The sequence below is a fragment of the Aethalodelphis obliquidens genome, unplaced genomic scaffold (assembly GCF_003676395.1).
Source record: "Aethalodelphis obliquidens isolate GAN/ISIS:26980383/991018 unplaced genomic scaffold, ASM367639v1 scaffold71, whole genome shotgun sequence".
NCBI classification, from domain to species: Eukaryota; Metazoa; Chordata; class Mammalia; order Artiodactyla; family Delphinidae; genus Aethalodelphis; species Aethalodelphis obliquidens.
Window position 1 is genome coordinate 3,652,203 of NW_020838015.1, and position 25,053 is coordinate 3,677,255.

Genomic DNA, 25,053 nt, shown 5'->3' on the forward strand with positions numbered 1-25,053 from the left:
TAATAAGCATGAATATTTGAACATTTCTACTTCAAAGAGAATTTTACAGCTAAGTATCAGTATGTTTGGTGCTTTATGCATTATATTTTCTTATATTTTCTTATAGTTACAGTACTAACTATAAATTCAGTTTTATTTTAATCTGTGATCTGTCTGGTAATGAAATATCTAGAGATAATGAAACATAATTAAAATCACCTTAAAAGTATAGCTTGTAGCATCTCAAATTAAGTTATTTAATTAAAAGATTTACCAAAGTCATGACTTAGCTATTTTAGGTACTTTAAAGGTACGCATACGACGCAAAAATAAGGTAACAATGTGGTAAAATCATAAAGAAGTGATGTTGATCAGACATCAATAGAGCATATGCTTGGAGTAATATACCCATTTTTTAAAAAGCATCTTTATTGGAGTATAGTTGCTTTACAATGTTTTGAATTTGTAATGGAAATGCCGGATGTTTCCAAGATCTCAGAGGGCTGGTCTAAACTGGGGTCTAGATGAGGGGCACTGAAGGGCACTAAGCAGCACAGCTTGAAAGCAGGGCTCCACAATGGTCCTGGGGACCTTGGCTTCCTGACCAGTGCCCTGACTACACCCTGCACTAGTACCCCAGGCCAAAGTGGTGGTGGTTATGGTATGTGGGGAAATCCCTCTTTTTCCTGTTTAACTGTAGCCACTTAAGAGACTAAGATTTAGGGCAGAAAGTAAAAATCAATAATAGACAAACTGAAAAACTTCATCTGTTAAAATTAGGTTCATTGTATTAATTATAGATGTGTCTTCTATAAACAGTGAATTTTAAAACAATTTTAAAAAAAACATGCTTTGTATGACTGGAGGATATATACCCAGGTAAACAGAGAACCAAGCTTCATTAGGATAATGCCAGTTACATGGGTTGGAGAAAGTGTTTGTACTGCTTTTTGCAAATGATTTCTCTCCATCCTTTTAAATTACATAAGCAAACACTTGTATTTAATGTATTATTTATAAGGAAGGATAAGCCCACAATCACAAAAATAATACCAAAATTGAACTTTAAGAGAAAAATCCTTAAATTTTATCACCAAATGAGGTCATACTTGATATTAACCGCTATTTGCCACTGGAAAAGACTGCTACCACAAAATGAAACTTAATCCAATGCATATGCAAACAGAAAAAAAGGGGTCACTTACAGATTGTTAAAAAAAAGGCCATTAAAAGAGTATGCCAAATAAAAAATAAGGAAATCAGAGTTTGAATATTTTTCTTCAAGTATGTCATGAGGTATGATTCAGCAATTGTTCCTAAGCTGAAACAGCTATTATTTTTAATTACATAAGAAGAATCATTACATATTACATATGGAAGTAATAGGAAATACTTCCATATGTATGTAAAAAGGACGTGGACAAGACAACTAAGAACTTCAGACCAAAGTGGGAAAAATTCATTTAAAATTTATAGGAAAGGGACTTCCCTGGTGGTGTAGTGGTTGAGAATCCGCCTGCCAAGGTCGGGGACAAGGGTTCGATTCCTGGTCCGGGAGGATCCCACATGCCACGGAGCAACTAAGCCCGTGCGCCACAACTACTGAGCCTGAGCTCTAGAGCCTGCACCCCACAACTACTGAGCCTGCGTGCTACAGCTACTGAAGCCCATGTGCCTAGAGCCCGTGCTTTGCCACTGCAGTGCCACTGCAGTGCCACTGCAGTGAGAAGCCCTTGCACCGCAACGAAGAGTAGCCCCCGCTTGCCGCAACTAGAGAAAGCCCGTGCGCAGCAACGAAGACACAATGCAGCCAAAAAAAACAAAAACCAAAAAATAAAATGTATAGGAAAAAATACGAATTTTAGGTTTGAAAGTGGTTCCTCTGGCTTCTGAATTACAACTACAAGTCATAAAATTAATCACTTAATAATGAAGCTTTCATATCAACCTAAGGCGATTTTTAACCATCTTGTTATTTGGGAAAGTAGGATACAAATTTGCTTTTAAAAAATAGGATCTAGAACAGAAAATTTTAGAGGAAAAAGTTAAAGCACTGACATTCTATTCTGTTTATATTGTCTTTACCCTTAATGTTTTATATTTTACAACTGCAATAAGCAAAGGATCTGTTCTTTTTTTAAAAATAAGTCTTTCAAATGGAGTAACTGAAGGATAGTGTAATAATATTTTTTATCATGACCTCTAGAGTACACATTAAAAAAAATTAAATCTACACTGTTTTACTCTTAATTACTGTAAATATTTATAAGTATCTGTATTTTTAAGTATAAGGTAATCCAATATTAAATCCTCATTTTAATGATCAGAAAGCAAAGAAAAAGATAATTGAAGAAATAAGTATAAAATTATAAATATGCTAAGAATAACTCCCAAACCTTGGTATAATAAAAATTATAAGCATTAAAATATTTTCCTTTAGCTATTAATATTTCTTTAAAAATACCAGATTTTGAAACCATGATCTTTCTTTAAAAATTTTTTTTTTTTTTTTTTTTACTGGAGTATAATTGCTTTCCAATGTTGTATTAGTTTCTGCTGTACAGTGAAGTGAATCAGCTATATGTATACATATATCCCCTCCCTCTTGGACCTCCCTCCCCACCAATCCCACCCATCTAGGTCGTCACAGAGCATGGAGCTGAACTTCCTGGGCTTTATAGCACGTTCCCACTAGCTATCTATTTTACGCATGGTAGTGTATATATGTCAATCCTAATCTCCCAATTCATCTCACCCTCTCCTTCCCCCACTGTGTCCACATGATCTTAAAATGCTTATAAGATAGAAACCTCCAGCATTTAAAAGTTTAACACAGTATATATAGCTTGGAATTATATTTGCCACATGGGACATTATCCAAACATATGCTTATTTGGGAATGACCAATGAGTTCAAATTAAGTTTGTAGGAAAATCGATACTCATTACAAGTCAACCCACATTTAAGAGCACAGGCTTTGGAGCCAGTAAGATCTGGGTTTTGAACCTCAATGAGGCCACTTACTAGGTGGGTGACCTAAAGCAAGCCCCTTTGCCTTTCTAAGGTGTGGTTTCCTCTCTGAACTGTAAAATGGAGTTAATCACATCACTTCACATCCCAGCCATCAGCAAGTCCTGTCATGTCTAACCATCTCTAAAGTAGAATCCCAATTTGCTCATTTTCCACCAGCCCCGTCCTTCTTCAAGCCTCTACCACCTCACAACAGCCTCCTAATTGGTCTCCCTTTTTAAACTCTTAACCCCACTATAGTCCATTCTCTACACAACAACCCCAGCAATCTCTAAAGCACAGTTCTAACAATATTTTCCTGCTTGCAATCACTCAGTGTCATCCTACTGCAATCAGGAGAAAATCCAGACTCCTTACCATGGTCTGGAAGGCCCTATGTGGTCTGGCCTCTGCCACCCTCTCCAGCTCTTCTTGTACCACCCTCTCCCTTGTTTACTATATCCCAGCCACAATGGCCTTACTTCTGTACTTTGACCCTACAAAACTCTTTCCTGCCTCTGGGCCTTTGCATTTGCTCTTCCCCATGCTTGGACATTCAGAAAGTTTGTTCTTTCATATAACAAGTCTCAGCCCACATGTTGGCTCCTCAGAGGGGCTTTCCCCTGACTATCTGAAGTAGCTTCCACTTTACTATCATCTCTGCCCCATTATCCTTTTGTTTTTCATAGTTATTATCACTATATGAAGTTATATTGTTTGTTTTACTTGCTCACTGTCTGTCTCTAGCTCACCTATCCACGTCTCACCTAGAATGGAAGTTCGTTTGTCCTATTCACCACTATCCTTAGTGCCCAGCACAGTGCCTGGCATATAGTAGGCATTTACATATTTGATGAGTAAATGAAAATGTCTTTTAAGTACCTAGCTGGGTGTTCAGAAATTACAAGAACTATTTATTATTTCTGAAAATGTTTACTAATAGCAGTGCACATATTAATTTCTCTCTGATGTCAGGAAAGCAAAATAAACCAAGGCTTTGAAGGTAGGTAAGTTGTGAGAGATGGGGCTGTCTGAGCTTTAATGGTTTTGAAAAAAACCTTAACCTTAAAAAAAGGATTTTATTTGGGTGTATATTAATTTATTTAGCTTACTTCAAATCTGAAAGATCTATTGGTATCAAATGGTCCTACATCATTCTCAGAATTGAGCTGAGGTTACTTATCAGTTTATAGACAGACATGTCTGTCCAAAACATACAGGCTTCTATCTACGGAAAACACACTGCACAGAACAGTCAGTTGAGGTGGGGCTAACCTACCTGCAAACGGGCAAGTTCCTAATCTACTCAGTGTTTTACTGAGAACTTACTATGTGCCCTACACATGACAGATACTATGGAGTAACTAATAATATTCATTAGCTAACATTTATTAGGCATCAAGCATATATCAGGCACTGTGCTAAGCACAGCAGATGTATCATCTACTTAATTCTTTTTTTTTTTAACATCTTTATTGGGGTATAATTGCTTTACAATGGTGTGTTAGTTTCTGCTTTATAACAAAGTGAATCAGTTATACATATACATATGTTCCCATATGTCTTCCCTCTTGCGTCTCCCTCCCTTCCACCCTCCCTATCATCTACTTAATTCTTATTCCAACTCCATGAGGCTGGCAAACAGCATCTTTACAACTATGACACAAAGTAAACAACAACAAAAAGTTTTAGTGCATCTGGTATTATCTGGCATTGTAATCTTAACCATCTGATATTATACGGCTAAAAGCACATTTGATGAAGATAGCTGTATTTCATAAGGATTAGTAAAAACTTCTTTTGAAAGTGAGGTTTTATTTCTATGGAAGTTTAATTGTTACTTACCATGAAATGAGGTTGTGTTAAAATACGCTTTAGTTCCTTTGCATCGTTATTCTCAGGGTAACATGAAATTTCTTCCAATACCTAAAAAATAAGCAAGATATTCAATAGTATAATGAGGATGCTAGATTTAGAAAATATAGAATTCTTTTAAATTAAAAATTATGAATGGATTTGTATGGCAGGCAAAATAATTATTTTGGGAAAAAATTCATCATTTTATTCAAAGGTTATTAATATATAAAACAGCTACATTTGTGGTAATAAAAAATAAAACAAATTGCTGTAATAGTCTCTGCCTTCATTACCCAACTATAACTCAAAAGATTACTGAAAAATACAAAACAAAATGACAAGTCTGTAGTACATATTTATTACAGGTATAAGTAACTTAATTAAACTTAATGGGAAAATAATCTCTGCAAATCTTTTTCCAAACTCACCATCAAGATGAATCTGTAATAAAAGTTGGTAACAGCTTTCTTTCATATTAACAAGACTGTCAGTTCCTTTCAGAAAGATTAAAATGACAAAGGCTCAAATAAAAACAATTTAAAGAAGAGAAAACACTTGAGTACTTTTCCTTGTAGCCTGAGAGAATCAATGTGATTCTCCACACTCATCTCCTCACATTCACCACATCTCGGCAATGGTTCCTAGAATTAATTGCCAGGGAACCCAAGAGAATAATTTAAAAATAAGACACACAATCAAAAACTTTTCTCTTTTCACTCACATTTTCTTCACGAATTAGTTGTTAACATTTTCTCTATATAGGTTTAAACGGTTGTTTTCAAATGAAATTGTTCTTCAAAAGTTATCCCTTACCACTAGGATGGAGTTTACCCATTTAAAATTTGATTATGTGACATGAGCCCAGGGGAAGGCTTCTGTTCCTTTTCAGAGTAAACATACTACTACAGTTCCAAGTGTACATAGTTGGACTCAGAGTGGTTATACACATTGCTCTCAATCCTAAAAATTGAGCCAATCGAGGATTGCTTCAGCAGGATTGGATGTCAGGGGTACACAAGTCATGTACCGAGTAGGAATCTCTTGACTTGCCTTTGAGAATCTTAATACTGGCCAGGAAGGAATGTTTTGAGGTCACTTAGCCTAAGGCTTAGATCTCAGCCAGTGCTACTCAACCACCTCCTCAGAGAAGAACAAACAAACAAACAAAAACTATAAGGTTTCCTTCTTATCTAAATGTACTCCTGTAAAACAACTATACCCCAATTAGAAAAATGTACTCTTAACAAGTGCTGGTTATGCTGTTAATTCATATTGTTTAATGATGATAAGCCAATTCTCCTTTGGTGTATTTTCTGCTTTGAGTTTCTAAACCAGTGAAACAAAAGATGAAACAATATACTCTCTCTGGTCCCCTGCTACTCTCACAGCCTATGATTTTAAACACTGAGGTGTGGTCCCTAATGCAGACAGAACCTCTCCTGACTGCTGCCCTGACCAGGTGGGCAGGCCTAGCGGCTTCCACAACCTTGGACTTGGTTCTCAGTGAATATATGTTTTCCAGTACAGGTCTTGTGTTTAAAATCTGATAGGGAAGGAATTATGTCTTTCATATTCTTTCACTTAGTAATTTTACTTTATAAAATATTTTTCTGGGCTTCGCTGGTGGCTCAGTGGTTAAGAATCCATCTGCCAATGCAGGGAACACAGGTTCGAGCCCTGGGCCAGGAAGACACCACATGCCGTGAAGCAACTAAGCTCGTGCGCTACAACTACTGAGCCTGCACTCTAGAGCCTGCGAGCCACAACTACTGAAGCCTGCGAGCCACAACTACTGAAGCCCACAAGCCACAACTACTGAAGCTCATCTGCCTACAGCCCATGCTCCGCAACAAGAGAAGCCACTGCAATGAGAAGCCCGCGCACTGCAACGAAGAGTAGCCCCCGCTCACCGCAACTAGAGAAAGCCCGCACAGCAACGAAGACCCAACACAGCCAAAAATAAATAAATGAATAAATAAATAAAAATAAAATATCTTTTCAAAGGAAAATATTTATTTGTATAAAGACTTTTATGATATCAAAAAGTGATTAAAAAAACCCACTAGGTATCTAACAGTGGAGGCATTTATAATTCATTATAATTTAGTAACAGCAGAGAAAAATTATGCCATCATGAGAACTTATTTACGAAGACCTAGCAGAAACATGGAAAAATGCTTATTATATTAGGTTAGGTTAAAAGAAAGATATATTTTGATTGTAACACATAAAAATTTATATGTAAATGGATAGTGATTAGAAAAGGATATGCAAAAATGAAAATTACTATGTTAGGGTGATGGGATTATAGATGACTTTTTACTTTCCAAACTTTCTGCAGTGTGATGTTTCTATAATAAAAAAGTTAAAATTTTGTGAAAGATGTACACTAACCAGTAATTTATAAAAATGACTTCTCTCTGAACTTAGCTGTTATAAACATTCAATTAACTTTCAAAAATTACCACCTTAAAAAAGCAACTCAAACTTTCATAGCATGTCGATTTCCACCAAGAGTGGTAAAATAACTTTTTCTTTTTTTTAAAAAAGAGAAGTAAAATTGTTCAAGTTTACATACCAGAACTAGAAATCTAGGCAATGTTGCTGCCGAGATTTTTTTTTCTTTTCTGTATGTAAATGCTCAGTGATAAACTTAGAAATACTAAATCTGAGTATAATGGTCTAACTGTGACTTCAGGGAAGCTGCCTCTTACTGTGCAGCAGAAACGTTTTCATACCAAATATGACACCCAAATACATTGACAAAATATATATCGCTTACCTCTTTGGCTCTCTGTACTGCATCACTCGGAGGATTCCTGATTTGCGGTGAAGATTTTGTGTTAATTTTGTCATATAGCTAAAAGCAAAGGAGAAAATCCAATCAACATGCATAATTCTTTGATAAATTCAGAGCTTCATATTTATTATTTCACTAAACAATATTTTCCCCTTAAAGAGGCAGGCTGATGATTTTAGTGGGATCTTCTTGTTAATGTCTTATTCATTCAAATGAAACTTGTTGGGATGAGTGCTATGCGTATCTTTTTAAAAATCATCAATATTTCAGTAATCACAGAATTTTTTCCCTCTGATAGAAGCAACATTTAATAAGATGAATACAGAGTAAAATGAAAGAATGCTTTCTGGCCAAGACACATCTGAAGGAATTTTCACAGCAATCTAAATCTTGGGAGAGGGTAAACCCAACTCCTTCTAGGAAGGAATGCTCTCACGAAAGGTTTATACTTGTTTTACTAGGGCTGTTCATTAATAGTATCAGTGCTGGCATCCTTCAGCAAGAAATCAAGGACATAAACCTTTTTCCTTTTTAATTTGTAAATTCACAGAGTATGGGAAGAAGCTGAAAAGAGTCTATACTTTAAAAACTCCGCAAATCTAAATGATCCAAAATTTAACTTTCTGAAGAAAATTCTTTAGAGAAAAATCTCTGTAGTGTAGAAGTGCAATTAAAGTATTAATTTCTACTTCAGACAAAACATCTCATTCAGCAGTCTGCTTTGAAAAGTGAAAAGTTTAAAATGGTCTTGGCTAGCCAGCCACTTCTATTTCCTAACTTCTCTAAAATAGGTGGGGGGTTTTGGGGGTTGGTTTTGGTTCTGTTCTTTTTTCCTTCCCTACTATGCCCAGCAGTGCTAGTGGAGAGGTCACATACCATAATATTCTTCAGATTACAGTTACACTTGTTTATACTGATGCAGAATAAAGCTTTACGACTTGTAAATGTTTGGGCCACACCATACATAAAAATTCCTAGTGATTAATAGGCAGACAAATAAATAAATAAAGCCTAATGATAGCAATGTGAAGATAGAGCAGTGACCATTTTAAAATGGCGGCATTAAGAAAGTACTACTAAATTAGAGGTTAAATAAATAGTATAAGTAGGCTAGTAAAATTCGCTCTATTTAAAATATTATATTAACACTTAGGGAACTAGTGATATGTGGCTTGTTTATAAAAGTTTGCTCGAATCCCTGTAGAATACACATGGGCAGTCTCCATCCTCTGAATGACTTCCATCTCTAAAGATTGTAAATTTTGACATTTGGAACCACCGAATATATTTTTCCATAGAAATAATGGTATATGCAGTGTAGGTTCCCAGACTAGTCTATAGAGATAAATGAAATACTGTACACATGCAATAAAAAGTAGGAGGGGGAAAAACCCAACCCCCCAAAAGTAAGGAATCATAAGTTAAAAAAACACAATTAAAATACCTAACACTTAAAAAATAGATATAGCCATCACCTGACATGTCATAATATTAATAATCAAACAAAATAAAAAACCTACATGGATAATTAAAAAGATTTTTAAAACTCTGAAATGCTGTTTGGGAAAAAGAAAGCAAATTTAATTTGAGGCTTTACAAGTTGACGGCACTATCATTTATAATGTCTTTATAATGCCTAATTTCACCACAAAAAGTTTTGCCTTTTTCTTGAACAAGGACTATTACTAATGCTACTTTCAAAATTTTCAACCATGATTAGGATTAGCTTCTATTTAAACATTTAATAAATGCACATTAGTTTTAACTCACAAAGCAACAAAAATTCCAAGCTCCCAGAATTGCTCTCACTCTATTACTAGAGACCTTTTATTTTTGGCTTGGTCTTATGATGCCAAGTACGGTTCCCTAGGTCTTATATCAGTGTGGTTTCTTGAGGACTTGTAGCAGAATCAGCTGGAGTAGTTACTTAAATGTACAGATTTCTGGGCCCCACTGCAGATCTACTGAATCAGAATTTGAAATGGGGATCCAGAAATCTGTGCTTTAATAAACTCCTTAGATATTTGTAAATCTTATGCCCAGTACCAACTTTTGAGAATAGTTGTAGTAGTACAAATACTAACAACAATGATAATTGTTACTTTTATTGAGCACTTAGTGGATGCTAGTTACTAGTCAGAGTTCTTAATATATATTCCCTCATTTAACCTCAGACAACCTTGTAATGTTGATATCCCTACTACTCCCACTTTACAGATGAGGAAACTAAGGCAGGGAGTAGCAAAGTGAGAACTAACGTTCTAGCTTTACAACAACTTCACAGGTGGCATGCAGATAAGGCCCTGATCCAAGGAAAGTGCTCAGACCAAATTTCCCTCTGCTCCTTTGGTTTTGCCCGATCCAACTAATCACACATTCACCCAAAGTTCAGTGGAACTAGTGGTGGGATGAGGGGGAGGTGAGATGCTTAATATGAAAGGCAGATACAGTAGGAAGGAATTAAATGAAGGGACCTTCTACTTGAGGTGGGGACACTGGGCTCTGCCCCTCCAACTCCTAGGAAAGTGCAGGACTGGAGCGGTCAAGGCAGGCATTGGATGGAGTGGATGGTGTCCATGTGGTTAAGAATAGATGGTGAATTTCAACTGCCTGCTCATTAACCAAAAGAGTAATTAAGAACTGAGGCAGGAAGGGACAGGGAAGGGGCTTACTTTCACCATCAGTGGGAAGAAGTGACCCCTTGTTGACCCATATATCCATCTAATATTTACTGAGGTCCTACCATGTACTAGGCAGTGGGTTCTATTCACTGCGGTTATGGAGAGGAAAAAGATGATAGTTGCTATGCTCAAAGAAGTCACAAATTCCAAAGACATGTATAACCAAAGGCCCAGGAACATATGCCAGCTTGATCCCCCTGAGGACCTGAGAGTACTTTGGTCCCCAGCAATATCAACTAGGAAATATCTCAGTGAGCAGTCCCAAGTTGGGGACTATCTGGATGTGTATCCATGACATGCCAACCTTCATTCCCCTGCCCCCTATTTCTGTGACTCTATCTTTGCCTTAGGGATTCAAAATATTTTAGGGATACCCATAACAAATACAAACTGTTTGAGAGATATGGCAAAGTATGTAAGTAAAAAGTCATCAACAGAGGAAATTTTGAATGCAATGTAACGTTTAATTGTTTTAAAACAGTCGTCAGGAGTATGCAGCTTTTCAACTTCTCATTCTTATGGGTCATCTTCATATTCTATGCTGCCTAGGAGATGCTATTCAGGACTCAAAGTTCAAATTCAGGTGGAGTTTTCCCAAGGTCTGGAGGCAAGTGAGAGGTGGTTGAGTTTTGAGAACAAAGGAAGGCTGCAGTTTCTCCTCCTTTACCACCGTTTATTGCCCGTCCCCCTTCTATCATATACAAAGAATTATTAGAATGATGTGACTTTGGGACTTGGCCTGCTGTCTTGGACTTTCAGCTAAAGCCCAGAGCTAAGGCCAATAGGAAGTAAGTGGTCTGCTAGGAAGCTGCCAGACCATCCTTCCAGGGCTTGCTGAAAGGTAGCTAAAATGGTCCTTCCATGCTCACCCTAGCACCCCATTCTGCCTATAGTGACAGATGCTTGGAATCTGTAGAAGCTAAAGGACTGAGGCAAGGAAGCATCTGATTTTCCCTTCTCCTTCCTGTTGGGGAGGAAAGGAAAGGGAGTTGCTTCTTCCCTCATGCAAAGTGAAGGATGGTAGATGCTCCAAAAGACCCATGTACACAAAGCAGAGGTGCCAGCAAGGAGAGCTCACTGTCTCATGCTCTGCAGGGATGCTTGCTGAGTTGCAGCAATTTACAAGGTCCATCTTGGTGCACCCAGAAGAGCGCTGTGTGAGAGTCTTCGGAGTGGCTTGACATGTGGCGTTTGGGGTCTCAAGTGAAAAGAGCCTCTTTCCTGGTTGATGGCAGGGTGGGAGGCCAACAGCAGGGCAGCCCACACTTGGAGTGTATTTTATGGCAAGACTGTGTGTTTCCCATGAGTCAAGGAGCTGCCTCAGAATGTAACCTGGCTGGAGCCATCTTGGCGGAACCCTGACCAAGAGGGTTGTCTGCACAGAGCAAGGGGACCCAGGAGTGGCCGTGGGGTCACAGCTGAAGGCAGGAGCTGAGAGTGCTGCTGAGGCCAGCTGCAGAGTACATGATGATGCAGGAGCAACCCAGGACAGAGACAACATCTGGATACCTGCCACACCCCGGGCATTAACAGCACTGGGCACTGGCTGCCTGAGGGACACGAGTACAGAACATGCTGTTTAAGTGGTTCTTTCTCTTTTCCATGATCAGACTCTTGAGTCCTTTGACATTCAGTAACGGCACGTAGCATGAGGCTGAGTACATAGTAGATGTTTAATAAATGTTTCTTAAAAAAAATGAGTATTTAAATGGTACACAGGAACTGTAAATAGATATATTTTTTAAAAATCAGAGTAATATAAAAATAAACAGAGTAGGAATACTTATTTTACCTTGTTTCTTTAGGAACCAGGTTTCACAGTATCTTCTGTCCTGCTTGCACAGTTAAAAACTTTCCCTCAAAATTAATAAATACAGTTTGACCACATTTAATTCTTTTTTCCCCTATGTTTCAAGTCTGACTTCAAAAAATTTTCAAGGTAAAAGAGATCTTAGATATCAACATGATTCAATTCCTCCACTTTAAGAAGGAGAGAGCTGATGACCAGTGACATGAAGGGATGCACTCGGGGTCCTGCAGCCAGAGTAGGAGGGACTAGACTGGCTTCCTGATACGTGCTGTCCTTTCTCTCATACCAGAGTACCTTGGCTTGTATTAGAATTCAGTAACATGGTCTCATGCCAGGGATACACCTTCAGCAAATATTCGGGAAAAGAACTGTAGAAAATGCCATTTATAGGCTGTAGGGAAAAAAACTAACTAAATGTGATTTAAAAAAAAATAAATGAATTTATTTATTTTTGGCTGCGTTGGGCCTCCATTGCTGTGCATGGGCTTTTCTCTAGTTGTGGCGAGCAGGGGCTACTCCGTTGCGGTGTGCGGGCTTCTCACTGCAGTGGCTTCTCTGGTTGCGGAGCATGGGCTCTAGGCACACGGGCTGCAGTAGCTGTGGCTCGTGGGCTCAGTGATTGTGGCTCGTGGGCTCTAGAGTGCAGGCTCAGTAGTTGTGGCACGTGGGCTTAGTTGCTCCGTGGCATGTGGGATCTTCCCGGACCAGGGCTCGAACCCGTGTCCCCTGCATTGGCAGGCAGATTCTAAACCACTGTGCCACCAGGGAAGTCCTTAAATGTGATTTGAAAGACATTAGGCAATCAACTACAAGCCTTGCCCTATTAAAGAATGTTAGAATCCTAATCCTTGCCTGGCTAGATGATAAACATTTCAGGCTTTGTGGGCCATATGGACTCTGTCACAGCCACTCAACCTTGCTATGTATGTGAAGGCAGCCATTAATAGTCCATAAATGAATGGGCATGGCTGGGTTCCAATAAAACTTTATTTACAAAAGCAAGTAGCTGGCTGGATTTGACCTGACAGCTGTAGTTGCCAACACTTGCTCTAGAAGCTCAAATTCAAGGCGAACTGAAATGACAAAATATATTTCCGCTTGTTGTTTGCTTTCCTGCCATCTGAAGATTTCAAGTGTATTTGTAAAGCTGAGGTGTAGAGGGTGAGGTAGAGGGAGGGAAGACTGTTAATAAATCATTCCTGGAGAGAAAACAAGAATGACTGTATGTATTACTGTTTGTTTTCTCTTTCTAATGAAATTATAGTTACCCAAGTTCAGCACTTTTTATTAAAACACACACACACACACACACACACACACACACACACACACAGAGCCCAAGGCAAAACGAGGAAATGTGAACAGCTGCAAGGGGAACAGACTCTTTCACGCTGTCTCACTCACAGACAGGCCTGCTCACTGCCAGTCTCTGGCGCTGGGTCAGATATGACTCCACACGGCTACATGGACATGCTTAATCTTTCTGTCTTAAGGAGTAGAAAAGCACAGTTCTGTTAAAAGGCCACATTCTATATTTGGGATGGGTTGTTTTAAATAAAGCAGAATAAAGTTGGTGGTAATATTAAACTGAACTCTCCTGAGATTGTACTTTTAAACATAAGTTAACAAGTTAATGTCATTTTTAATTTACATTCAAAACACTAAATCAAGTTTCTTTTTTTTTTTTTTTTACCATACTCCATCGTACCTCACTTTCTTCTGATTTTTATCCTCAAATAGAAATCTTTGTTTTGCTCACAGTTTATATGCAGCACTTAGCAATATCAACATTTAAAACGGAGTAGTTGGTGGAGAACCTATAAAATTACTATCACTGGGTTATGTGTCCCACTAACTTCCTAGCACAGAGAAAACCAAATCTAAGGACCAGAATGTACTTAGTTGAGAAAGATTATAACTTTTGCAACTAGGCTACAGACATGAGCCAAATAATGAATGGGTTTGTACAGTTGCTGGGAACACAGAAGTATATTAACAACCATCATCTTACCACCTAAATCAAAGATACCAAAGAAGCTCCCTGCTGGAAAAGAATTAAAGTTTTCAAGAGTCAAATATTTAGCTGCGGGCTTCCATTGGTGGCGCAGAGTCCGCCTGCCGATGCAGGGGACGCGGGTTCGTGCCCCGGTCCAGGAAGATCCCACGTGCCGCGGGGCGGCTGGGCCCGTGAGCCATGGCCGCTGAGCCTGGGTGTCCGGAGCCTGTGCTCCGCAATGGGAGAGACCACAACGGTGAGAGGCCCGCGTACCGCAAAAAAAAAAAAAAAAAAAATATATATATTTACTGCTAGAGAGACTGTTTAAACTCTATCTAAAATAAGTTGATGGATTCTGGGAGTTTTGTGACATTTGTAATGTTAGGTGCTCATTACATAAAAATTTAGCTGCAAAGTATGTAATGAAATGTGTCTGTGATCCTAGTAAAAGATAATAACAGTGTTCACAAGTTTATATTGCACAACAATACTGGGAATTGAAATGACTTGCTCTGGAAACATAGACTATCGTATTAAGAATTTCCTTACAGTTGCTGTGAAGAAGCTGGGTGATTAGGAACAAAGTTCCAGTATCACATCTTTTCAGTGAACCCAGCAGATCAGCTATTGATATCCAACAGTATTTTAAAAAATACATTTGAAATCTGGAAAAATGTTAGGGAAAGGTGATTTAATACTAAAATATAAGGAACTGATATTCAACTACTGCACTGGAGCCAGTTTTCTGAAGCCACAGATCAGAGAAAATCTTTTGAGATCTAAAAATCTATCTTTCCTGCTCAAGCTTATATATAAACTTACTGTCTTTAGGGTAAAAATATAGAAATGCCCTTTCAACAATCTTTAGTGTCATTAAACATGACATAGTCACAAAATGAAAAGACAACCTACTGAATGGGATAAAATATTTGCAAATGATATGACTGATAAGGGGCTAATATCCAACATTTATAAATAGCTCACACAATTCAACAGCAAAAGCAAGCAAACAAACAAACAAAAACACAACTCAATTAAAAAATGGGCAGAAGAACTGAATAGACATTTCATTTTTCCAAAGAGGGAATGCAGACGACCAACGGCACACGAAAAGATACTCAGAATCACTAATCATCAGGGAAATGCAAATAAGAACCACAATGAGGTATCACCTCACACCTGTCAGAATGGCTGTCATCAAAAAGATAAGAAATAACAAGTGTTGGCGAGGATGTGGAGAAAAGGGAACCCTCATATACCGTTGGTGGGGATGTAAATTGGTGCAGCCACTGTGGAAAACAGTATGGAGGTTTCTCAAAAAACTAAAAATAACAACTACCATATGACATGACCCAACAATTCCATTCCTGGGTATATATCTAAAAGAAACAAAAACACTCATTGGAAAAGCTACATGCACCCCAATATTCATAGCAGCAACATGGATGGAAATGGAGGGCATTATGCTAAGTGAAATAAGTCAGAGAAAGACAAATACTGTATGATATCACTTATAGGTGGAATCTAAAAAATAAAACAGGGGCTTCCCAGGTGGCGCAGTGGTTATGAATCCACCTGCAAATGCAGGGGACACGGGTTCAAGCCCTGGTCTGGGAAGATCCCACATGATGCGGAGCAACTAAGCCCGTGTGCCACAACTACTGAGCCTGCGCTCTAGAGCCCGTGCTCCGCAACGAGAGAAGCCACAGCAGTGAGAAGTCCACGCACCGCAATGAAAAGTAGACCCCACTCGCCGCAACTAGAGAAAGCCCGCAGGCAGCAACAAAGACCCGACGCAGCCAAACATAAATAAATAAATAAATAAATAAATAAATAAATAAATAAATAAAAATAAAATAAAAAGTAAAACAAACTAGTGAATATAACAAAAAAGAAATAGACACACAGAGATAGAGGAGAAACTGGTGATTACCAGTGGGGAGAGGGAAGGGGGAGAGGGGCAATATAGGGGAAGATGATTAAGAGGTACAAATAAGCTATAAGGACATATTGTACAACACAGGGAATATAGGCAGTACTTTATAATAACTATGGAGTATAACCTTTAAGAATTGTGAATCACTAATTGTATACCTATAACATATAATATTATATGGCAACTATACTTCAATTAAAAAAAATGACATACTCCAAACTTGGAAAAGAGCAGTATATTTAACAGTGGTTTAAAGACTGTGTGATGGGAAACATTAAGTGTGAAAAAAACACACTACAAAATTTAAAATGGCATTTTTAAATATTTAAGGAACTATAATTAAACTTTGAGAAGAACTTATATAACCTGTCCAATCTTACAAATCTAAGAACTATTATGCACCATTGGGATATTATGATTTAGAAAAAGAAATTAAATCACCTAGGGCATCATTCTCTTACAGGATAAAAAATGCCTATTCTATCAGCGCTAAAAATTGTTTTGCCTAAAAATTTATATTCTGTAAAATTTCTAAAAATCAATTCAATTAAAATAATTGAAGAAAGCACTCAAACATTAGTCACGCAGATGACTCTCCATCTGAATGGAGATAATGTACTCCATTCATTTGAAGAGTGTACTTTCATTATTTGTACATTATCCTTTACAATTTGTACTATGTGCTAACTTTCCCTCTAGAAGTTCAGAAAACATGGAAATAGCTAAATTTTATAAATCTTAAACTAAATTTGTTTCTCACCTAAAAAAGAAGTATATCAAATTCACAAATCTAGTGATGATAATAAAGTAGCAGGAGTCTCAACTTGGAATTTAGATTTTTCCTAGAGAAAGGTTCAGGGCTGCTACCAATACTATGGCCCAGTTCATACTGGGTAACGCGAGTTAGAAATGGATATCCGATGGACTGTATACTGTACTTAGTGGCCAATAAGAATGTTTCTGGAAGCCGTTCGGTTAGACGTCCCAGGAAAGCGTTAACCTAAGAGTATAGCAGTGAAATGCTAGCTTAGATCAAGTTTTAGAAAATCATGATGGGGTATATATCCTTTCAAGTCTTAAGAAGGGGCTCAGCTGGCCTAGTAATATACTACTCTACCTAAATCCATTACGAAAGTTTTCTTCTGACGGCAAATAGGAAATTAAAAATCAGTATATCTGGGCCATTTTAAGATTTCCTGAAAGGGTTGCAAAATATGTTGGATCTTGACAGCAAAAGTAACCCTAAGGAGGCCCTTGTTTGGTTTAGGTTTTACTTCTCTGTGTACAGAGCTGCTTTTGTTTCAATCCCATTAGAACATAGCTCTTACAGGGATTTATTTTTGAATCCAAGAAATTAAGACCTGCTTGACCTCCCAGTTCAATCTAAGAAGACTGTCGGTGGCCTAACAACATAGGCCACTGTGCTGGATTTCTGGTCAGTTGGCAGCTCTTTCTGAGAAACTTAAACACTGGCCTCAGATGACCTGGCTTGACTGTTCTCTAGGCCTTTTTCAGTTGGCAAATAACTCTAAAATGAAGCCTTGTAAGAAACAAATCATAATGCCTATTCTTGAGCAAGCAAAAGAAAGCATGAGGAAAAACAACCAGTTAGATGATACAGGCAGGCTTTATTTTGCTTTAAATTAAATCTTATGAAATAGGGCACATTTGAATACTAGATCTAAGAGTTTTCCCAAGTGTGAGAAATTTCATTGTGATATAAATTTCTTTTCCATTTAAAAAAAACCACTAAAAATTTTAAAAAGTGTTAAAACCTCATTTCCTAAGGTGATCTTCTGAAGCATCTACATTAATAGTTAAATAATATTTACAGTAAATGAATATCCTATTATTAATTTGCCACTTTAAAAGAAAACATTTACATTAGGTGTGTCATATGATATGCAGTTACTGAGGCAATTCAATAAGTTTTGACTTAGGGTATGAATTATTTTGTATAAACAAACAGCAAGCATTTGTACAAGTAGCTGTAGCAAAGCTACAAGCATCTGTACAAGTAGCAAAAATGAATTTCTGTTGTGGAAAGTTAAAAGAGAACAAAAGACAGTTTGGCAGAAGTGGTTTTATGAAATAATGTTTGAAGGACCACAAAGAGAAGAAAGCAACTATGTTCTTGGATGTGAATGCTGCAAGCCAACCCCATCGAACATTCTTCAACTGAGCATATCACCTTCTTTTCTGGGGGGAACCCCCCCTTTCCTTGAGAATAGCATGAAGAAGAATCAGAGCTTGCTGCACTTGGAAGGCTTTTCGAACATTCCTCTGCCTTCCAGTAAAGTTGACTATGGTGCTATAAAAAGAGAAGGGCACTCAGTGGGAAACACTGGTACTGGGAACAAGCTGATTCTTGGTATTTTAGAGGAAACTCCAATCACTGTTTTAAGAAGTAATTCACCTGAACAAATAAGGGAATGAGAGGGACCGCTGTAGTTAATAATAGTTTCAGTGAAAATCACACATTCCTTTCACAAAGATGTGTATCATAGGAGACCAGATAGAGCAACTGCCTGGGGATGAAACTAAGGCTGAATTCCCTACTACTGGATAGTTTTATTTGGAGAATTTGGCTTTTCCTAGTATATAACTGTCTACCATAAAACACTGATATTGGATGAATGGATAAACAAAATGTGGTACATAAATAAGATGGATTATTTTTCAGTCTTTAAAAGGAAGGAAATCCTGATACATACTACAACATGGATGAACCTCTGAGGACATTATGTTAGGTGAAATAAGCTAGTCACAAAAGAACAAATAAGGTATGATCCCACTTATACGAGGAACCTACAGTTGTCAAATTCCTTGAGACAGAAAGTAGAATGGTGGCTGCCAGGGGCTAAGGAGAGGAGGAAATGGTGAGTTGCTGTTTAGTGGGTGCAGTTTCAGTTGGGGAAGCTGAAAAAAGTTCTGGAGATGGATAGTGGTGATGGTAGCACAACAACGTGAATGTACTTAATTCCACCAAATGGTACACTTAAAAATGCTTAAAGTGGTATATTTTATGTTATGTATATTTTACCACAGTAAAGAGACCAAAAAAAGTGGAAATTATGTCACATAAAATCTGCCACGAAGGTGTGAATTTGGGGAAATGACTATGCATTTGAATATAGAAGAAATGAACTAAAAGAATAAACTAAAACATGTTGCTTTGCGAAGATGCCCCCTCCCTTACTGAAAAATACGTACAATTATGTAATTCATAATGTTTTTTTAAAAAAAAAAGACAATTTGGACTTCTTTCACAAGTCACAACCACACATTGGTTAATAAAACAGTTCTTGGGAGAGAAAAACAAATTTAGCATTTTAAAGTCAATGAACTTTAAAATGCTATATTTTAAAGGTAAATTCTTAGCAATAAAGCTAAATGTTGAGATGGGGAAATCAGTGTAATGATGCTGTGAAATCTACTGGGATGATCCCTTCAGTGGGCTTTGGGCACTGCAGAGAGTAGGCAGCTTGGCTTTGCCAGATTGGTGTTAGGACACGGGGACAATGCCAGGAGACACTGGAAACTGCTGTCATAGTGTCATACAAATGATATTTTGGGATGATCCACAGTATACTATAACCCATAGCACATGGAAGGAACTTCCAACAGTGCTTTACCTTAAAATAATGCAAAAAGGGTAAAATAAATTTTTTAAAATAAAAATACATTACTTCTCATTTTTTAACTTTTTTTTTTTTTTTTCCCCCGATACGCGGGCCTCTCACTGTTGTGGCCTCTCCCATTGCGGAGCACAGGCTCCGGACGCGCAGGCTCAGCGGCCATGGCTCATGGGCCTAGCTGCTCCGCGGCATGTGGGATCTTCCCGGACCGGGGCACGAACCCATGTCCCCTGCATCGGCAGGCAGACTCTCAACCACTGTGCCACCAGGGAAGCCCTCATTTTTTAACTTTTAAAAGCTTTACTGAGTATCATTTATAAACTGTACAGTCTGCACATTGTAAGTGTACAATTTGATGACTTTCAGTAAATTCATAACAGCTGTACAACCATCTCCTCAATCCAGTTTTAGAATATTTTCTTCATCCTCAAGCGTTCTCTTGTGTTGTATCTTAGAACGCTTTGCTTAACCCAAGGTAATGAAGATTTACTCCTTATATTTTCTTCTAAAAATTTTATAGTTTTAAGCTTACAATTTCCATCTTGTGGAAATCTTTGTGTAATGGTGTGAAGTAAGGGTCTAAGTTTATTTCTTTGCATATGGATAACCAATTGTTCCTGCACCACGTTTAAAAAAAACACTATCCCCTCCCCATTGAATTGCCCTGGCACCTTTGTTGAAAATCAGCTGGCCATGAATGAGGGTTTATTTCTGAATGCTATGATCCTTATGTCTATCCTTACACCAATACCATACTATTTTCATTAATGTAGCTTTATAACAAGCTTTGAAGTCAGTTCTCTAGTTTTGTTCTCTTTACAAAATTGTTTATGGCATTTCCATATAAATTGTAGGATCAGACTGTCAACTTCTACTAAAAAAATTCTGCTGGGATGCTGATAAGGACTGCATTGAATCTATAGCTCAATATGAAGAAAACTTCCATCTTAACAATATTGAATCCTCCAATCCAACATTTTATCTCTCTCCATTTATTTAGATCTTCCTTACTTTCTTTCAGCAACAGTTGTAGTTTTCAATGTATGAGTCCTATACTTCTTTTGTTTAATTAACTAAGTATTTTATCCTGTTTCAATGGTATTGTGAATATTTTAAAAATTTTATTTTCACATTATTCATTGCTTATATATAAAAGTACAGTTAATTTTTGTATGTTGATCTGGTATCCTGCAATCTTGCTAAACTTGCCTATTAGTTCTAGTAGATTTTTTTGTAGTGTCCTTAGGATTTTTTACATGCAAGACTATATCTCTGTGAGAATATGGTTTTACTTCTTCTTTTCCAATCTGCATGCCTTGAATTTCTTTTTCTTGCTTTACTGCACTGGCCAGAACCTCCATAACAATGTTGAATAGAAGTGGTAATAGTGGACAATCCTTGCTTTGTTTCTAGTTATATTACTTTTCTATTGCTGTGTAACAAATGACCATATTCTTAGTAGCTTATTTTTTTCCTTTAAGTTTATTGATAATTACATTAAGAATGAAGAAAAACTACTTTGAAGATATTTAGGACATATAATATTTCTAGCTCTCTTTATTTCAGGAATTTTGTTTCATGTGATACTTTCCTATTGACACTAATATTTCGATACTCTGATGGAAACAGACATGGGAGTTTTTGCCCATCCAGTTAGAAACAGTGGAATGAGAGACCCCCATATCCACAGCAAGCTTCAGGGTACTTCAATCTCCAGCCCCAGGAGGCAGGTAGCACAAGGGCCACCACCACTGCCCTACTACCCAGATGGTTTCATATTTGCTGAAGTTCACTCTTTAAGACTACATGGTCAATAGATGCAGAGAAAGCTTACGACAAAATTCAACACCCATTTATGATAAAAACCCTCCAGAAAGTAGGCATAGAGGGAACTTTCCTCAATATAATAAAGGCCATATATGACAAACCCACAGCCAACATCATCCTCAATGGTGAAAAACTGAAACCATTTCCACTAAGATCAGGAACAAGACAAGGTTGCCCACTCTCACCACTCTTATTCGACATAGTTTTGGAAGTTTTAGCCACAGCAATCAGCGAAGAAAAAGAAATAAAAGGAATCCAAACCGGAAAAGAAGTAAAGCTGTCACTGTTTGCAGATGACATGATCCTATACATAGAGAATCCTAAAGATGCTACCAGAAAACTACTAGAGCTAATCAATGAATTCGGTAAAGTAGCAGGATACAAAATTAATGTACGGAAATCTCTTGCATTCCTATACACTAATGATGAAACATCTGAAAGTGAAATTAAGAAAACACTCTCATTTACCATTGCAACAAAAAGAATAAAATATCTAGGAATAAACCTATCTAAGGAGACAAAAGACCTGTATGGAGAAAATTATAAGACACTGATGAAAGAAATTAAAGATGATACAAATAGATGGAAAGGGCTTCCCTGGTGGCGCAGTGGTTGAGAGTCCGCCTGCCGATGCAGGGGACACGGGTTCGTGCCCCGGTCCGGGAAGATCCCACATGCTGCAGAGCGGCTGGGCCCATGAGCCATGGCCGCTGAACCTGCACGTTCGGAGCCTGTGCTCTGCAACGGGAGAGGCCACAACAGTGAGAGGCTCGCGTACGGCAAAAAAAAAAAAAAAAAAAAAAAAATAGATGGAGAGATATGCCATGTTCTTGGATTGGAAGAATCAACATTGTGAAAATGACTCTACTACCCAAAGCAATCTACAGATTCAATGCAATCCCTATCAAACTACCACTGGCATTTTTCACAGAACTAGAACAAAAAATTTCACAATTTCTATGGAAACACAAAACACCCCGAATAGCCAAAACAATCTTGAGAATGAAAAATGGAGCTGGAGGAACCAGGCTCCCTGACTTCAGACTATACTACAAGGCTACAGTAATCAAGACAGTATGGTACTGGCACAAAAATAGAAATATAGGTCAATGGAACAGGACAGAAAGCCCAGAGATAAACCCACGCACCTATGGTCACCTTATCTTTGATAAAGGAGGCAAGAATATACAGTGGAGAAAAGACAGCCTCTTCAATAAGTGGTGCTGGGAAAACTGGACATCTACATGTAAAAGAATGAAATTAGAACACTCCCTAACACCATACACAAAAATAAGCTCAAAATGGATTAAAGACCTAAACGTAAGGCCAAACACTATCAAACTCTTAGAGGAAAACATAGGCAGAACACTCTATGACATAAATCACAGCAAGATCCTTTTTGACCCACCTCCTAGAGAAATGGAAATAAAAACAAAAATAAACAAATGGGACCTAATGAAACTTCAAAGCTTTTGCACAGCAAAGGAAACAAGACCAAAAGACAACCCTCAGAATGGGAGAAAATATTTGCAAATGAAGCAACTGACAAAGGATTAATCTCCAAAATTTACAGGCAGCTCATGCAGCTCAACATCAAAAAAACAAACAACCCAATCCCCAAATGGGCAGAAGACCTAAATAGACATCTCACCAAAGAAGACATACAGATGGCCAAGAGGCACATGAAAGGAGGCTCAACATTAATCATTAGAGAAATGCAAATCAAAACTACAATGAGATATCATCTCACACAGGTCAGAATGGCCATGATAAAAAAATCTACAAACAATAAATGCTGGAGAGAGTGTGGAGAAAAGGGAACCCGCTTGCACTGTTGGTGGTAATGTAAATTGATACAGCCACTATGGAGAACAGTATGGAGGTTCCTTAAAAAACTAAAAATAGAGCTACCATACGACCCAGAAATCCCACTACTGGGCATATACCCTGAGAAAACCATAATTCAAAAAGAGTCATTTAGCAAAATGTTCATTGCAGGTCTATTTACAATAGCCAGGACATGGAAGCAACCTAGGTGTCCATCGACAGATGAATGGATAAAGAAGATGTGGCACATATATACAATGGAATATTACTCAGCCATAAAAAGAAACAAAATTGAGTTATTTGTAGTGAGGTGGATGGACCTAGAGTCTGTCATACAGAGTGAAGTAAGTCAGAAAAAGAAAAACAAATACCGTATGCTAACACATATATATGGAATCTAAGGGGAAAAAATGGTCATGAAGAACCTAGGGGCAAGATGGGAATAAAGACACAGACCTACTAGAGAATGGACTTGAGGATATGGGGAGGGGGAAGGGTAAGCTGTGACAAAGTGAGAGAGTGGCATGGACATATACACACTATCAAACGTAAAACAGATAGCTAGTGGGAAGCAGCCGCATAGCACAGGGAGATCAGCTCGGTGCTTTGTGACCACCTAGAGGGGTGGGATAGGGAGGGTGGGAGGGAGCGAGATGCAAGAGGGAAGAGATATGGGAACATATGTATATGTATAACTGATTCACTTTGTTATAAAGCAGAAACTAACACACCATTGTAAAGCAATTATACTCCAATAAAGATGTCAAAATAAAAAGTAACTGAGTTGAAGATACGACTTAATTTTCTTTCTCAAATCCTCAGATCTAAAATTTCTCTTCTGATGAAGTACCAACGGATATGTTAGAATTTTTCTTCAGAGTTGTTTGTGGGGGAGTTGTTCTTAGAATTTAATTTTATATTCACAGATCAAGTACCTACCCACTCCTAGCTAAGCAATGAAACACATATATTACAAAGTTTCATTCTGCACATCTCTGAGAATGGCAGCATATTCCATAAGGAGGTGAGGGGTGGGTCCCAGATGGAAGATAATGCCATGGATGGAACACATGACACTTCATAAGCAAAACTGGTAGGAGTCAGCATATGATGTGAGGTTAGCCTTTTGAATGAACTTATTTTAAAAGTGCAACTGAGGACTTCCCTGGTGGCCCAGTGGTTAAGAATCCGCCTGCCAATGCAGGGGACACGGGTTCAAGCCCTGGTCTGAGAAGATTCCACATGTCGTGGAGCAACTAAGGCTGCACTCCACAACTACTGAGCCTGCGTGCCTAGAGCCTTTGCTCCACGGCAAGAGAAGCCACCGCAGTGAGAATCCCGCGCACTGCAAGAAAGAGTAGCCCCTGCTCACCGTAACTAGAGGAAGCCTGCACACAGCAATGAAGACCCAATGCAGCCATAAACAAATAAATAAATATTGTTTTAAAAAGTGCAACTGAAAGAAGCAGCACAAGGGAACTGTGGAAAGAGGGTGTTTGTGATAGATGTGTTTTGTATCTTGATTGGGGTAACAGTAACATGACTCTTATGCATTTGTAAACACTCATAGAACTCTACACCAGAGAGTGAACTGTACTGTATATAAATTTAAAAATGTAATCAGCACCATCCCCCATAAAAGTAATATATGCTCATTGTCAAATATTTGGAAAACATAAATACAATGTTATAT

General features: G+C 37.9%; 1 protein-coding gene across 13 annotated transcripts in view; it reads right to left on the reverse strand.

The window, feature by feature from the left end:
* CASK (calcium/calmodulin dependent serine protein kinase) overlaps positions 1-25,053 on the reverse strand; it is a 388,474-nt gene that overhangs the window by 61,080 nt on the left and 302,341 nt on the right. For all 13 annotated transcript variants that reach the window (XM_027091498.1, XM_027091492.1, XM_027091494.1 and 10 more), the window contains exons 12-13: positions 7,628-7,705; positions 4,834-4,914 (exon numbers count right to left, since the gene is read on the reverse strand). In XM_027091498.1, the coding sequence (XP_026947299.1) occupies positions 4,834-4,914; positions 7,628-7,705 (159 nt within the window). The remainder of the gene's footprint in view (positions 1-4,833; positions 4,915-7,627; positions 7,706-25,053) is intronic.